General features: G+C 35.0%; 1 protein-coding gene across 1 annotated transcript; it reads left to right on the forward strand.

Annotated features, from left to right (window-relative positions):
• Positions 1 to 647: 647 nt before the first annotated feature.
• Positions 648 to 14,666, forward strand: LOC126628404 (structural maintenance of chromosomes protein 5). Its single transcript, XM_050298068.1, has 30 exons — positions 648 to 850; positions 1,400 to 1,577; positions 1,669 to 1,822; positions 2,367 to 2,440; positions 3,482 to 3,631; positions 3,714 to 3,818; positions 4,303 to 4,448; positions 4,574 to 4,685; positions 4,796 to 4,951; positions 5,373 to 5,494; positions 5,576 to 5,720; positions 5,813 to 5,878; positions 6,922 to 7,050; positions 7,141 to 7,239; positions 7,942 to 8,107; positions 8,195 to 8,340; positions 8,470 to 8,533; positions 8,629 to 8,753; positions 8,914 to 8,991; positions 9,597 to 9,669; positions 10,224 to 10,327; positions 11,375 to 11,491; positions 11,575 to 11,652; positions 12,678 to 12,777; positions 12,867 to 12,921; positions 13,230 to 13,278; positions 13,362 to 13,449; positions 13,545 to 13,617; positions 14,090 to 14,196; positions 14,295 to 14,666. The coding sequence occupies exons 1-30, from the start codon at positions 813 to 815 to the stop codon at positions 14,345 to 14,347; spliced, it is 3,150 nt and encodes a 1,049-aa protein (XP_050154025.1). The 5' UTR covers positions 648 to 812; the 3' UTR covers positions 14,348 to 14,666.
• The last annotated feature ends 7 nt before the right edge of the window (positions 14,667 to 14,673 follow it).

The following is a 14,673-nucleotide window of genomic DNA, read 5'->3' on the forward strand; positions in this document are numbered from 1 at the left end:
GGAAGTGTTGGGAGAGTTGGATGTTGGTTTGGTGATGAACATATGCTGCCGGTGATGGCCATACACATTACAGAGTATATAATACAGAGTCGAAATGCGAGTCATGGATTTTCTTTCTGGGGAAATATTTGGATGTCATTGAATTCAATCTCGATCATCGATTCAAATTCTATCTAACTTTTATTTGTCTTTTCTGAGTTTGTTTCTGTAAATTGATTTTCGTTGATTCAAATGTCACAAATAATAATATTTCACATGTTCCATATATTACGATTTAGTTTTGATTCTTGAAGCTCATGGTGGTAAGAAGCTGAAATGCTTTTGTCAAATTTTTCTAACCCAAAAAATAATATAGAGCTTGTTTGGATGTATTTTAAAATGACTGAAAACGTTTTTGGTGAAAATATTTTTAGAAACAATCCTTAATAAAAATGCATGTAAATCCTGAAAAAACACATAAAGTGGTTCTTGCAAAAAACACTTAAAGTGTTTTTGAAAACCAAAAATACTTTCTTTAAAAATGTTTTCAACAATTTTAAAAACACATTTAAACGAGTTCATAAACGAAGTCGCTGGTTATTTTTTTTTTCAAAAATAAAATAAAAATACATTTCTCTTTAATTGCTGCGGCATATAAAACACATACCCCACTTTTCCCTTTTGGCGCCAATTCTTCTCCCTTTCTCTTCCCAAAGCCCTAGGTTTTTACTTACTTCCCCGACCCAAATCGATCACCACCTAGGGTTTCACAGATTGACCACAAAACCCCCAATTCCTCGAAGAATCAGAAAGTAGCACTGCAAAGTTCAAGAATGGCGGAGAGTCGCGCAAAGCGCCCCAAAATTACAAGGTCTGCAGACTCATTTCACTCCACTTTTGAAATTGACGTTCATTTTATGTTTTCTGGTATCCAGTTCGTCAGAATTAGGTTTTTTTAATTCTAATTGCATTTTTTCTTACTGTCTGTTTGGTTACCCAGAAAATTTAATGTCTTTATGTTTATTTTTTGCTTTATTAATTATTATTATATGAAATGTTTAACCTTTTCTTTTGTCTTCCATTATTATGTTAAGAAATTAAACTGAGGATTATGGAATTCACCGTAAAACCTTATTCTGCTTAACACAATTTTATTTTTTTCTAAATGTAGTAGTAGTACAGTGGTAAAAATCTAAAATTTTGTCATTTGGGACCTATAGAAACTCTGAGTCAATGCTGAAGCAACAAGATATCTATTTAGCTATCTTGAACTGACTTCGTAGTGTGTTAAATCAAGAAGATACTATTCAATTTTTTCTGGTATACAGAAAATGTGATAGTGAAATTTATTTCCTTTGTGTTGTTTTGATTAGTTCAGCAATGATGTCAAGGTTTAATGCTTATCATCTCTTTCTTTCAGGGGTGAAGATGACTATAAGCCAGGAAGCATAACTAAGATTGAGCTCCATAATTTTATGACCTTTGGTCACATAACGTGCAAACCGGCCCCTCGTCTAAACCTTGTAATTGCACCAAATGGGGCTGGAAAAAGTTCTCTTGTATGTGCAATAGCACTGGGTCTTGGTGGTGAGCCTCAGGTTAGTTAATATCAGGGAACGTGTTTTGTTGCATTTCTTAAGTTTGTTTTTGGTAAACAATATATAAAGAAGAGGAGTTTGGTAACTACAGCTACTTGGAAGGGCGACCAGTGTTGGAGCATATGTGAAGCGTGGTGAAGCGTCCGGTTATATTAAAATAACCTTGAGAGGGGACACCGAAGAGGAGCATATTGAAATTATGCGTAAGATTGATACACGTAACAAGTCTGAATGGTTATACAATGGTAAGTAGTTTTGCATGTGTAAAAAGTTAATTATTTTATCATTTCTCTTGAATATATTATGGACCAACAAACAGTGATCTTTAGGCAATAGCTTGAGGTGGCTTATAGCCATTAAGAGAAGTGTTTGTATACTTGTTAGTAGCCCCTTAAAGTATCATGTTTAACTGACATTTTCCCAGAGACCGGAGGATGTTTAACCTACATGCTCTGACTCGGGTTATAGTAGTTTCTGAAAATCATCTTATGCATTAATTTCCATTCCAAGAATTGTGCTTCCATGCATGTAGCTCCTATTTTGCATTTATTCTTGTCTTCATTCAGCATAAGTGAGGTACTTGTATACAAGCTTGTTTTCTTTTCAAATTGTGTCAGTTTTAACTTTTAATTACAAGTCTGCAAGACAGTGGGAAAAGTGGATGATATGTCTTGATTCACTATCATGCATTATCAAGGGAAATAAACTACTTTCCAAATTAAGACGGTTTATTGAGAAGGCACAGGAATAATCTCAAATACTGATTTATCAGTTTTCTTTGTATTTCAGGAAGAGCAGTGCCTAAAAAGGATGTGGTTGAAATCACTCAAAGGTTTAATGTTCAAGTCAACAATTTAACTCAAGTGAGTTTGTTTCTAATAATTAACATCAGATCAGGGCATGCCTTTATTCTGTAGCTTTTATATGTGGATGCAATATGACTTTTGATATGCATGCACTTGTTTTTGTTTGTTAATATTCCTTTTGAATATCTGGACCTTGTAAATGAATTTTATGACTGTTGAATTTATAAGCTTAATCAGTATTCTTCGATGTTTTTTAGTTTTTAGTAGAAGACAACATTTTGAAGGTTATACTTGCATAGAATAGGCAGTACTTTTACAAACTTGGTACTGTACAGTTTCAGAGTATATGTACAGACAGAAAATTTACTTAGTAAGGACTGCAATAGATTGTAGAAACTGTTACTCAATATCCTCACAAAGTTGATGCTTTATTTTTTTTGTATTTGGCGCCTTGGTCTTTAAAATTATAGGAAGGATGCGAAGTATTTTCTTAAAGTTGAGAAAGATGAGGAGTGTTTGCTCATATAGCGGTGCATTGGTTCAGTCTTATTATAGGCAGTAAATTATTGGAAGAGACCTTTATATTTCACTTCTTCTGCATTCCATTGTTTGTACTTGCTGTGCTAGTAAAAATGAGATCCTTTGTTGCATGATCCTGTTTGAAATGCCACTCCTTTTTTATTTTGATTAGAGCGTGCGCTAAATAATGGTTTATCTAGGGGTATACTTTTGTCTTTCATCTTAATTGAGCATTCCTATCCATTCCAAATTCTTCTGAATGAACTAATGTTGAGAAGAATGGGTAAATTATATGTTGTAGTGGTAAAGGTTGTCTGGGGATGCACATATAATAACAATCTAGTTGTCAAGTTGTTTATTGCGAGTGTATTAATGCATGGATATGACATTGTTTATTTGATTTCCCGTTATTTGTCTCCCTCTTAGATATTTCAGTTTTAACTTATTTTTATGATGCTATTTGAAATTATTGCTAACAATTTTGTAGCTAAATTATGAGTTTAGGTCAGTAATTTCCTCTCTTTCTTTCTTTTTTTTTTATCATTTTTCTCCTTTTTATTTTTGGGGGTGTGCTTGTAGTTTTTACCACAAGATCGTGTCTGTGAGTTCGCCAAATTATCTCCAGTGCAACTTTTAGAAGAGACTGAAAAGGCTGTAGGAGATCCTCAATTGCCGATCCAACATCGTGCACTTATTGAGCAAAGCAAGAAATTGAAAAGAATTGAGCAAGTGGGTTTTTAATTTGTCCTTATGTTATACAATGCTAATTAGCTTTATCACGTTATTTAGACATTTTGTCTTTTTGATTTAGGCCGTTGAAAAAAATGGAGAAACTTTGAATCAGTTGAAGGCACTGAATGCTGAACAAGAGAAAGATGTTGAGCGTGTCCGCCAAAGAGAGGAACTTCTCGCAAAGGTTTGTCTTTTTGGTTTTGTTATATGAACTGAATGACAGTGTATTTTTATGATGAGATACAAACTCTTAGTAAAGATTTTTACAACACATACACACACAATGAAGTGGACAAGATATCCATTGAGAGCTAGTACACATACTCAAATACAATCAGATTCACCATCCACAAAATAGCACAGAACCTCACAAACCAAAACATCTGAAGGAAAACACTGAAAGATAAATGTGGTTCATCAGACCATAGGAAGGAAAGCTAGATCCCCAAATGCAGGTGAAACTGAAGCCCATAATGGCGACAATGAGAATTCGACTTTATCCCATAAATCCTCATCCCAACTCCCTTATAGTTCTCAAGGTAGTTAAAAAAAAAAAATGAACTCCATCTGACTCGATAATCCCCTCCTCATCCCCCAAAGAGAAAACGCTCTTCTGCTTCCCACATAATTAAATTGGAACTGAGATTTCTTCTTGATGTCATCTACAGGCTGATACCATGAAAAAAAAATTGCCATGGCTGAAGTATGATATGAAGAAGGCTGAATGCATGGAAGCTATGGAGCAGGAAAAGGATGCAAAGAAGAAGTTGGAGAAAGCTGCAAGAACTCTAAATCAACTGAAAGAACCTATTGAGTATGATCACTTCATTTAGTTGATATATTCATGCACAATATATTGACATGAGATATACAGTCTGTTTATTGCAATGATTTGCTATTATTTTACTTTCTAGTGTAATAATGTTTTACCTGCTGCAGGAAACAAAAACAAGAGAGAGTGGTGATGGAGTCTAAGAGTACAAAAGTAGTAAAAAACATTAGTGAAAATGCAAACAAACGAATGAGACTTTTGGAAAATGTGAACCGCTTGGTATGATAACATGGTACTTTATTTGCTTAATGTGATTTTAGCCCTTCCCTAGTTTGTAGTGTGGATAATTGAATTTTTATTGTGCTTCAATTTCATCCACATGTTTATAGGGAGTGTTAATAAAAGAAAAATACAACGAAATGGAAGAATTGAAGAAGCAAGAAGAATCTCGTCAACAAAGGATCTCAAAAGCAAAAGAGGATCTAGCTGCTGCTGAGCTAGAACTTGAAAATCTGACTCCTTATGCGGCCCCTACAGATGAAATTGTAAGTTATGGATTCAGTCTCAAAATGTCAGGATCTTCAGGCAGTCCCTGGTGTGATTAACATAAATGGATCAGATTTTTAGCCATTAACATGAATGAAACTACTTTTGTGCAAACCAGTTTTGAGAGATGGTTCCCTTGCCAATGTTTTTCAATCAAGTTTTGTTGGGTTATTAGACTTTGGATTTGTTTGCCTAGGAACAGTTAGCACACTGTATATTAGTCTTTTCAATCAAATATGTTCCTAGTTTCTGGTTTTGTTTCCTATGAACATTGTAGCGCAATTATTTATTAGAGTCATTTGATTATTATTCTCAAGTTTTAAATTTGTAAACTAACATGTTTCGTTTTTTTGCTGGTTATTAGACTTATGATTTGTTTGAGTTCTTCCCTCCCGTTACTGAGTAAATATTGCTGATCAGGCGAGATTGCATGCTCAAATTGTGGATCTAGAAGTTTCTGCAAAGGAAAAGAGGGATAAGAAGTCGGAGAAGGAAAAAATTTTAAATCAAAAGAAACTTTCCCTAAACACCTGCCTGGATAAGTAATATTTGCTTCAAGGTCAAATCCTGTCCACATGCCTTTGTATTGTTAATTCAAACATCTTTTACTGTATCCTTTTCAGGTTGAAGGAGATGGAAAATAAAAATGGTAAACTCTTACAAGTATTAAAAAATTCTGGAGCAGATAAAATAGTTGATGCTTATAAATGGTTGCAAGAACATCGTCATCAGTTCAATAAGGAGGTGTATGGCCCTGTTTTGCTTGAGGTATGTATTTAAATCATAACATTGTCGTGTTCACTGAAGAATTTGAATTTACAAATTATTGATAATGCTCCTCTGGGTGCATGCATACTCAGGTTAATGTGCCAGATCGAGTTCACGCTGACTACTTAGGTGGTCATGTTCCTAATTACATGTGGAAGGTAAATGCATTTGTATTATGTTAGATTTTTTTAATCTACTTGTATTTACCTAACATCAAATGTCAGGCTTCTAACTCCTACGTGATTAAGGGCCTGTCTGAAAATGCTTTTGGAAGGGCTAAAAGTGCTTTCAGATAGCCAAAAGCAATATTAAGTAACCAAAAGTGCTCCTGGCTTCAAAAAGCACTGTTTGGGGCTTTCTGGAAAGCACCTGGCCACCAGGTCTACCAGGTTCTTCTCCTAGAAGAGCCTTCAAGTGCTTTGTATAATAAAAAATTTCTTGTGCTTCTGATACAAGTGCTTCTAGTGAGCGCTAAAAAGCAATCCCAAATGGGCCCCTAGAATTTCCAAGTTTGTTTGGTATAAGGCTTATACCTGTGTATTTGTCAATCTGATCAGAACTTTGGTTTCATAAACTGGGGGAGCTGCTTGGGAAGGGTACACAAAAGAAGGTAGATGAAAGGAGTTACAACAGTTGTTGTCTATACAATTTTGGCCTTTTATTAATTCACAAAGTGAAGGCAAGAGATGAAAGTAATCAAGATAACTTAATGAAGGCTTAGTTTTGGGATGAAAGATCATTTCATTGGCATGTCACATATCTTGGCTAATCCATGCTAAACCCTCATAGGTGAGTTTGGATGCAACATTAAAGCCTTTCCCCTAACTCTCCCCCTTCTAACCAAGATTTAAATCTCAACTTTCCCCTGCATAGAACTGTGAAGCCATGTGTTAACTACATATGTAAATTAACTCCTTACCTAAGTTTGGGGTGCTTTATATCCTGTTTAAAGTTTTTAATATAACCATTCTACTTTCCAAATCTCTGTTTGTGTATGTGTGTGCTTGTGTTTGTGCGGATGGTTGGGTAGATGCCAGTAACCTATACACTGTTGTACTTCGAATTTTCTTTGAGTCAGTATAGTTATGTGTTTTTTTAGGAGCACAGTATCATAAAAGAATTCCACATGTTACTCAAACATGTATTTATTTGTTGGCTTAATAATACCTATTTGTTGATCTTACTTTTTCATGTTTTGTAGTCTTTCATAACTCAAGATTCTCGTGACCGGGACTTTTTGGTAAAAAATCTCAAGTCCTTTGATGTTCCAGTTTTAAATTATACGGGAAATGGAACTTGTCACAGAGAACCCTTTCAAATTTCTGAGCAGGTGTGTGTTTTTGGTGCTATATTTTATAAAAAAAAGTTTGAACGAGTCTCGTTAACATTTTTATTGTTTACTTCCGTGTTTTATGAGCAGATGAGTGCACTGGAGATCTATTCGCGGCTTGACCAAGTTTTTGATGCTCCTACTGCCGTGAAGGAGGTTTTGATTAGCCAATTTGGCTTGGATAGATCAGTATGATTCCCATGCTTACTCTTATCTTATATACTTCAGGCAAAAGTTAAATATATGTTCACAATTTTATGTGCACTTGTTGACTTCAACTACGCTAAAATATGTACATGATTCCATTACACGACTTGAACCCAAGATGTGGTTAACGGGTTTTGGTTGACCATTACTTAACACGAACCTGTATGTTGTATGATAAGACAACTGGTAAACAGGTTGGGGTAGTGTCAAACATGAGGAAAATAACTTTTCCATGATAAGCCCGTTTTAGTTGTACTATATACCAATAAGTATTGTATGAGTCCTTATGTAAACTATAAAATTATAGTATATGGTTTATTAATAAACCATACTTAATGGATTCAATTCTTTAAGGAATGTATAAGTGATGGGGTTAATTAGAAATTAATGGAACTTAGTTTCAAGTTTCTAATTCACAATATATCTGTATCATTCCAAACAGGACGTGATAAATAAATGGGTGAGGTTAGTGTTTAAGTAACTTGACCTGATCAATTAGACGAGTTGGTGGTGATTGACTGTATTGTACATAAACAAAAATGACGATTTGCCACGCCTAAGGTCAACCGTATGAAGTTCGGTGTTTGAAATTTGTTAGATAGAGTTTTGATTTTGATAACTTTTGTGCATGTAATTTATTATAAAAAAATGCTCATGTATTTGTGTTTCTTCCTTTTTCCTCAGTATATTGGGTCCAGGACTACGGATCAGAGGGCTGATGAGGTTTCGAAGTTAGGGATTTTAGATTTTTGGACCCCTGAGAATCACTACCGATGGTCAGTATCAAGATATGGTGGTCATAGATCTGCCAGTGTAGAATCAGTCAGTCGTTCTCAACTCTTTTTGTGTGGTATGTTTCTGCAAATCCTTTTCTGTTTAGCGAATAATCCAAACACTTCGTTGGTAAAAGATTTGAGGTCGTACATTTTACTTTCAGGTTTGGAGACTGGGGAAGTTGAGTCATTGATGTCCAAAAAAAGGGAACTTGAAGAATCTATTACTGCTTTACAGGATATTGTTAGATCACTTCAGATTGAGGAAAGACAAGCAGAAAATGAAGCAGCAAAATTTCAGAAACAGAGGGTATGTGGAAATAAGCGTAGCAGGTGGCATTCAATGCTATAAACATATAAACTATACTTTAATGTTAACTGGGTTTGGTTAGACATGCAATTCCTTTACTTATGTGGAACAACGTAATATATATTTTAGGAGGAGATTATCAGAAATGTACAGGATGGGAAGAGAAAACAACGTGAAATAGAAAACCGTATTGGTAAGTAATAATGGTTTAGAAGTTTTCTCTTTAGAAGCTTTGTATTTAATTTCTTTTGTTCATTTTACATAATGAGTATACTCTGGTGATCTCAGCACAAAGGAAAAAGAAATTAGAATCTATGGAGAAGGAGGATGACCTGGATACTAGTATGGCGAAGCTCAATGAACAATCTGCAAAATATATGATTGACAGGTTCCATTCTGCAATGGAAATTAAGGTCAGGTTTTAGGCACACTTCTAAAATTAAATTCTTAAGGGGACATATTTATTTATCCTGTTACTTGTTTGGTTTAAGTTGTACACCAATGTTTGGGGTAGATATAAGTGTTTTAGGACTTGGTTACTTCAAACTTTTAACTCTGCTGTCTTTTTTTCAGAGTCTACTTGCTGAGGCTGTTTCTTTCAGACAAAGTTATGCTGAAAAGCACATGATGGTCATTGAGTTTGATGCAAAGGTATTTTCTACGATGATCCAGAACATGCTGCTTTGAGAGTTTTACTATTTTTTTGCATGCTGAGTTTGCCTACAAAATTTACAAATAAGTTTACTTAAAATCGTAGACTGTTTGTCAAATACAATCATAAAACTCTTAAAATGCAATCATAAAGCTAAAGTGAATGCTTTTTGTTAAGGTAGAATGTAATTTCCCCTTCTTTTAGGCATGAATGGTTTGAAACTTTTTCTTGTTCTTTTACTCAGTTTGCAAACAAAGGTGGCGCCTTATACTGTAATGAATTATTTCTTTGTTAGATTTAATCTCTTTAGACTATACGCCTTTTTATGATTCATGTTTATTTTTATTGTAAACCTTTTGTGCCATGGGGTATCTGAATAATATGCATTTGTTCATACTCAGTTCTAATTAATTTAAGGAAAACTAATGAAAAGGGCTTGAAAACTTTGAGTTTTAATGATAAGGACAAAATAAAGGGTAAAGTGAATAGTACCAGGTTTGACTTTTTAGTGTAAAAATGTGGTTTTTCGTTAAAGTGAACAGTACCGTGGGCTTTTCGTTAAAACTCCCATTAATTTATTTATGCTTGTTTTTCATTTTCTTAGATTAAAGAAATGGAGGTTAATATCAAACAACATGAAAAGGTTGCTCTTCAAGCAAGCCTGCACCATGAGGAGTGTAAGTGGTTCTTTACTTTCACTTTGAGGTTCTTCCATTCCGTGCGGCTGTCTGATCTACACATAAAGTTGTTTTTCACTCTTTTTGGTAGTGTATAATTGTGCTTTAATTTTAGGACTTGGCTACTGTACATATATTTTATATATTCACCATCTAAATGGTCATATATGCACCAAAAAGAGAGAATATCAAATCTAACCATACGTGACAATTAGATGGTTAATGTATTAAATACATGCATGTATCGTAGCCACTCTATTATTTTTGTTCTAAAGTAATTTATCATAGTTCTTTTGTCTTAAAAACAATCAGAATATTGAATTGGTTATCTAATCCAATTCGTTGGTCCTTACGCACACTGAAGTATGGAACTTCTAGAGAGGGATGCCTTTGAAAGAAAGAGGATAACATTTGAATTATCAGTACATGTATATGTCTTCGATTTTCACCTGCTAATAAAATTGTTTCTTATTGAAAAAAAAAAAGATTAAAGATTTACAGTAGAAAACTCAATGTCAGTAATGCTAATTATTGCTTTTTTGCTTCTTGTCCAGGTAAGAAGGCGGAGGAGGATTGCCGACAGCAACTTTTAGCAGCCAAGAAGAATGCAGAATCCATTGCGATGATCACTCCAGCACTTCAGAAGGAATTTCTTGAGGTTTTCTATATAATGAGTTAATTCTAATGCATGGAAAATATAACTTCTGCTTGAATATAAGGAGTAAATGGCACAAACTATATAGTGTGGGTGGGGGCCAGTTAATTCCGTGAAGTGAGTCGACTGGTTAACTGGTATCAAAAACTTGTGTGCTAGGTGCTCAGGTGTTTTTGTTTTGCTGTATATAATGTTCTGAAGTTATTTTCACTTCCCAAAAGTTACATCGATTATCAGTTTAGTGCCCAATGTTCACAACTTATCTAAATCATACCCAAATCCATATAATGGGCTTGTTGGCTGATTGATTGGCGTGTGTGAAATGGACGATAAAAGGTAGCATTATGTAGTATTACAATAAATTTTGAACATGAGGTCCTGAACTGTTAATCCGTGTAAACTTTCGGGGTACTAAACCACTATAGGAGTGTTCGTTGAGAAGATCCGTTGACCTGACACCAAGAGAAACGTCTAGCTGCTTTATTGTGTGAAATTTCTTATGTATGAAGCCAGTATTTGGATACATAAAAAACAGTAAGGTAATCAAGTAGCTTCTTAGCTAGATCTTGGGAGCTTATGGGCTTATTTGGTATAACAGAACACCATTCTATGAAGCGCAATTATTAGGACTAAATTTGATGTGTTTCTTTTGTGATTGAGTTGTACATTGATAAGGAGCTATGGCCTTGATCTGCTCTTATGAGTTTTATGGTTTTCTAATAATCTGAGCCTATGGATTTGTCCAAAGCTTACTTCCATGCATAAACTTTATAAGTAGGACAAGCTGGGCACTGTGGACTTATCATATGAGCCCGACCTGGTTCAACCATTGAACCATTTGGAATATTGACATGGGCCTCAGGATTTGCACTTTCTATTTCCTTATAACATTTAAGTTCCTCTCATATGAACATGGCCCTAATGGTCAACCATGTAAAATCTGTAGTTTATCTAATCTCTCTCCATTTGCACTTTTATTATTTTATTCAAAATTTAACAGCTCTTTTGTAACCTAAAAAAAGTTGATTTCTTTGTCTGTTTTGTCTCCAGATGCCTACTACAATTGAAGAATTGGAAGCTGCTATACAGGAAAATATTTCTCAAGCTAATTCTATTCTTTTTCTAAATCAAAATATACTGAAAGAATATGAAGACCGTCAGCAGAAGGTATATTTATGCCGTCTCTGGTAGCTGTTTCCCCCCTAGTTTCTTTTTTAAGTTCATCACTCTTACGTACAATTATAATACAGATTGAAGAATATTCAGCGAAACTGGAAGCTGATAAAACAGAGCTTAGTAGGTGTATAGCTGAAGTGGATAATCTGAAAGTGAGTAATGCTTTGTTTTATTTTATTTTATTTTATTTTATTTTATACTTGGTGCGATGGCAAGTGCCTTCGTCCATGAGCGGTAGGTCTCGGGTTCGAGACTTGGGAGCAGCCTCTCCATAAAATGGGGGTAAGGCTAGCCGACATTCACCTCTCCCAGACCCTGCGTAAAGCGGGAGCCTTGTGCACTGGGTACGACCTTTTTTATTTTTTCATAAAGAAGGTTAGCCAAGTTTAGTTGTTACCTTAATGAGTAGCTTAGCTGAATAGCTGAAGTAGGTAATCTGAAAGCAAGAAGGTTAGTGATGCTTAGTTGTTACCTTAACGACTATTTTGTCAAGTTGATGTTGGTCTCCTCGATGAACACTTAGACCACAATACTTTGGCCTTTTGAACTATTGCTTTAACCAATCCAACCAGAGTCACCACAATAAACTGTAGGACGCACTCAATGATGGATTTTGGGAATTGTTAAATGGATTATGATGCTTTCAGAAAAGCCACCACAATTGACTTGAAATTTTCTTTTGTTTAAGTTTATTTAGGCCTGCACCCACTGTTCATGTTTCAGGATAAACATATCACATTTGCATTCTATTACCATAACAGCTTGTCTCTTATGTTACTTGGAATTCACCTGAGTTTTGGTCTTTGGCGTTAGGTTGTAATTATATGCATTTTACAGTCTCCAATCTCCATGGAAACAGCAGTTTCTTTATGCTGCTAACCTCCTACAGTTCATTAGTTTGCCACAAACGACGGATTCCAAAATAATTAGACAAATTTGGCCTTTGCCAATACTCACTTGTATTGCTAGGTCTGAAAAGGTCATGTTGAATAAATTTTCAGACCAACAGCCCTGAACAGTTTAAAATTCTAAATATTTATGTCAAACTACTTTCATATTCTTGTTTCTTCATTTTCCTTTATTTCTCTCTTTCATGTCAGTATGCATGTATGCCACTTGCATTAGTGTATGTTTTGCTAATATTCTTTGTTGTTTCCTGATTGTAAATTATTTGCAGGGAACTTGGCTCCCAACATTAAGAAGCCTTGTTGCTCAGATAAATGAGACTTTCAGTAGGAACTTCCAAGAGATGGCGGTTGCAGGGGAAGTTTTATTGGGTATTTACCATTCAGCATTGCACTGTCTAGAAGTATTTTTATTATTATTATTTTATTTTGAACTTTTGTAATTTCATGTTTCTTCTCAGATGAGCATGAAATTGACTTCGACCAATATGGGATACTTATAAAAGTAAAATTCAGGTAATTTCAATTTTGTTCCTGTTTCTGTACTTTCATGGTGCTACTACTAGTCGTTTTAAGTTGGGAAGTGTAATTTAATTTATCATAGTAGTGTAATTTAATTTATCATAGTTATGTCGGAACCAGGACTAATTCCAACCCTGGTTCAGCATAACTCTGATAGATTCCAAGCTTGGTAGTATCTATATTGTTTTTGTTCTATTGCACTAAGATGAAATCACAGTTGCTGATATGTTATGTGAAACCTGCTTAAAAGTTATGCATTGCTTCCGTTCACAATTTCATTCGTTTGACATTATGGCCATCAGGCAAACGGGGCAGCTACAAGTTCTCAGTGCCCACCATCAATCCGGAGGGGTATTACACTTGCTGTATTCTTGAGTTATTGATTTGACTACAACAGTTTTGCCTTATTGTGGCCTTCAAATTCCCATTTGTAGGAGCGTTCGGTTTCAACTATACTTTATCTTGTTTCTCTTCAAGACCTTACAAATTGCCCGTTTAGGGTGGTTGATGAGATAAATCAAGGTTTGGTTGCACAGCAGAGTGTTATCTTCTTTTTTTCGTCCAATCAATTTTCTTTATCTCAAAATAAATCATTGCTGTGTTTAATATGTTTTCAGGGATGGATCCGATAAATGAAAGAAATATGTTCCAGCAGTTAGTAAGAGCAGCATCTCAACCAAATACACCACAGTATGAGCAACTATGCATAACTTGTGATAATTATGTCTGTTTCTTGGTGCGAATTATTATCTGTCTCTATTTTGCTCTGTTTTAGAAGGTGACTTGAGAAACTAGAAATACTTATATATTATATAATGCGTTGTTATTAATTGAAAGTAGTGCAAAATGATGTTTTGGGTGTGCAACAGCTCCCTTTATAAATTGGAAGGATAACATGTGTAGTCCGTCTCTCATCATGCACTTCTCTTTTAGCTGCTCCTAACAGTATTGAATATCGAGGTTAACAAAAAGGTTCTGCTTCTAGTATGAACCAAAGAAATTGCAAGATTGTGTGACCAATGGAGGACATGAGCTTATATGATTATATTGTCTTATAATTTGCAGTGGACAAAGCCAATTGTGCTTATCATATGTAAAAGCCAATTGTGCTTATCATATGTAAAAGGTCACTTAAGCTTTGGTTTCTGTCACTGTTATTCAGGTGTTTCTTGCTTACCCCGAAGTTGCTACCGGATCTGGTTTACAGTGACGAGTGCAGTGTTTTGAACATAAAAACTGGCCCCTATGCTGGTTCATGGGCGAATGGAGGTGAAAGTTCTACTTGAGAGTTAGCAGTCAGTAGTATCTATTAATTTGTCGAACATATGCGATACTCACCAAAAATTCATTCCTTTTTCTTATTTCAGACTGGAGTGAGGGCGATAGCTACAGAAACATTGTTGGAAAAAGGGGACGCTGAAATAACAATTACCTTTCGATGAGGAATTTTCGTAAAGTTGCACTCACATAAGCGTGGCTTAGTACACCCCGTGTTCATCCCTGTGTAAATTAGAATGATGGCTGTCTTGGAGGGTGACTGTTAGCTTTTGTGTACGTTTAGCTTTGTTTTTTTTTTTTGGCTTATAACTTAATAGGAAGGAGAAATGATTCGTTTCAAATGATGGCTGGCTGCAGTGGCATTGTTCTCTGGTTAAACAACCACTTGGTCCCGACTCTTGACTGAGATCAATAGCTCGATACCTGATATACATTGCATATACTCTCTTTATAGTAGATAATATCGTT

Source organism: Malus sylvestris, chromosome 7, assembly GCF_916048215.2.
Source record: "Malus sylvestris chromosome 7, drMalSylv7.2, whole genome shotgun sequence".
NCBI lineage: Eukaryota > Viridiplantae > Streptophyta > Magnoliopsida > Rosales > Rosaceae > Malus > Malus sylvestris.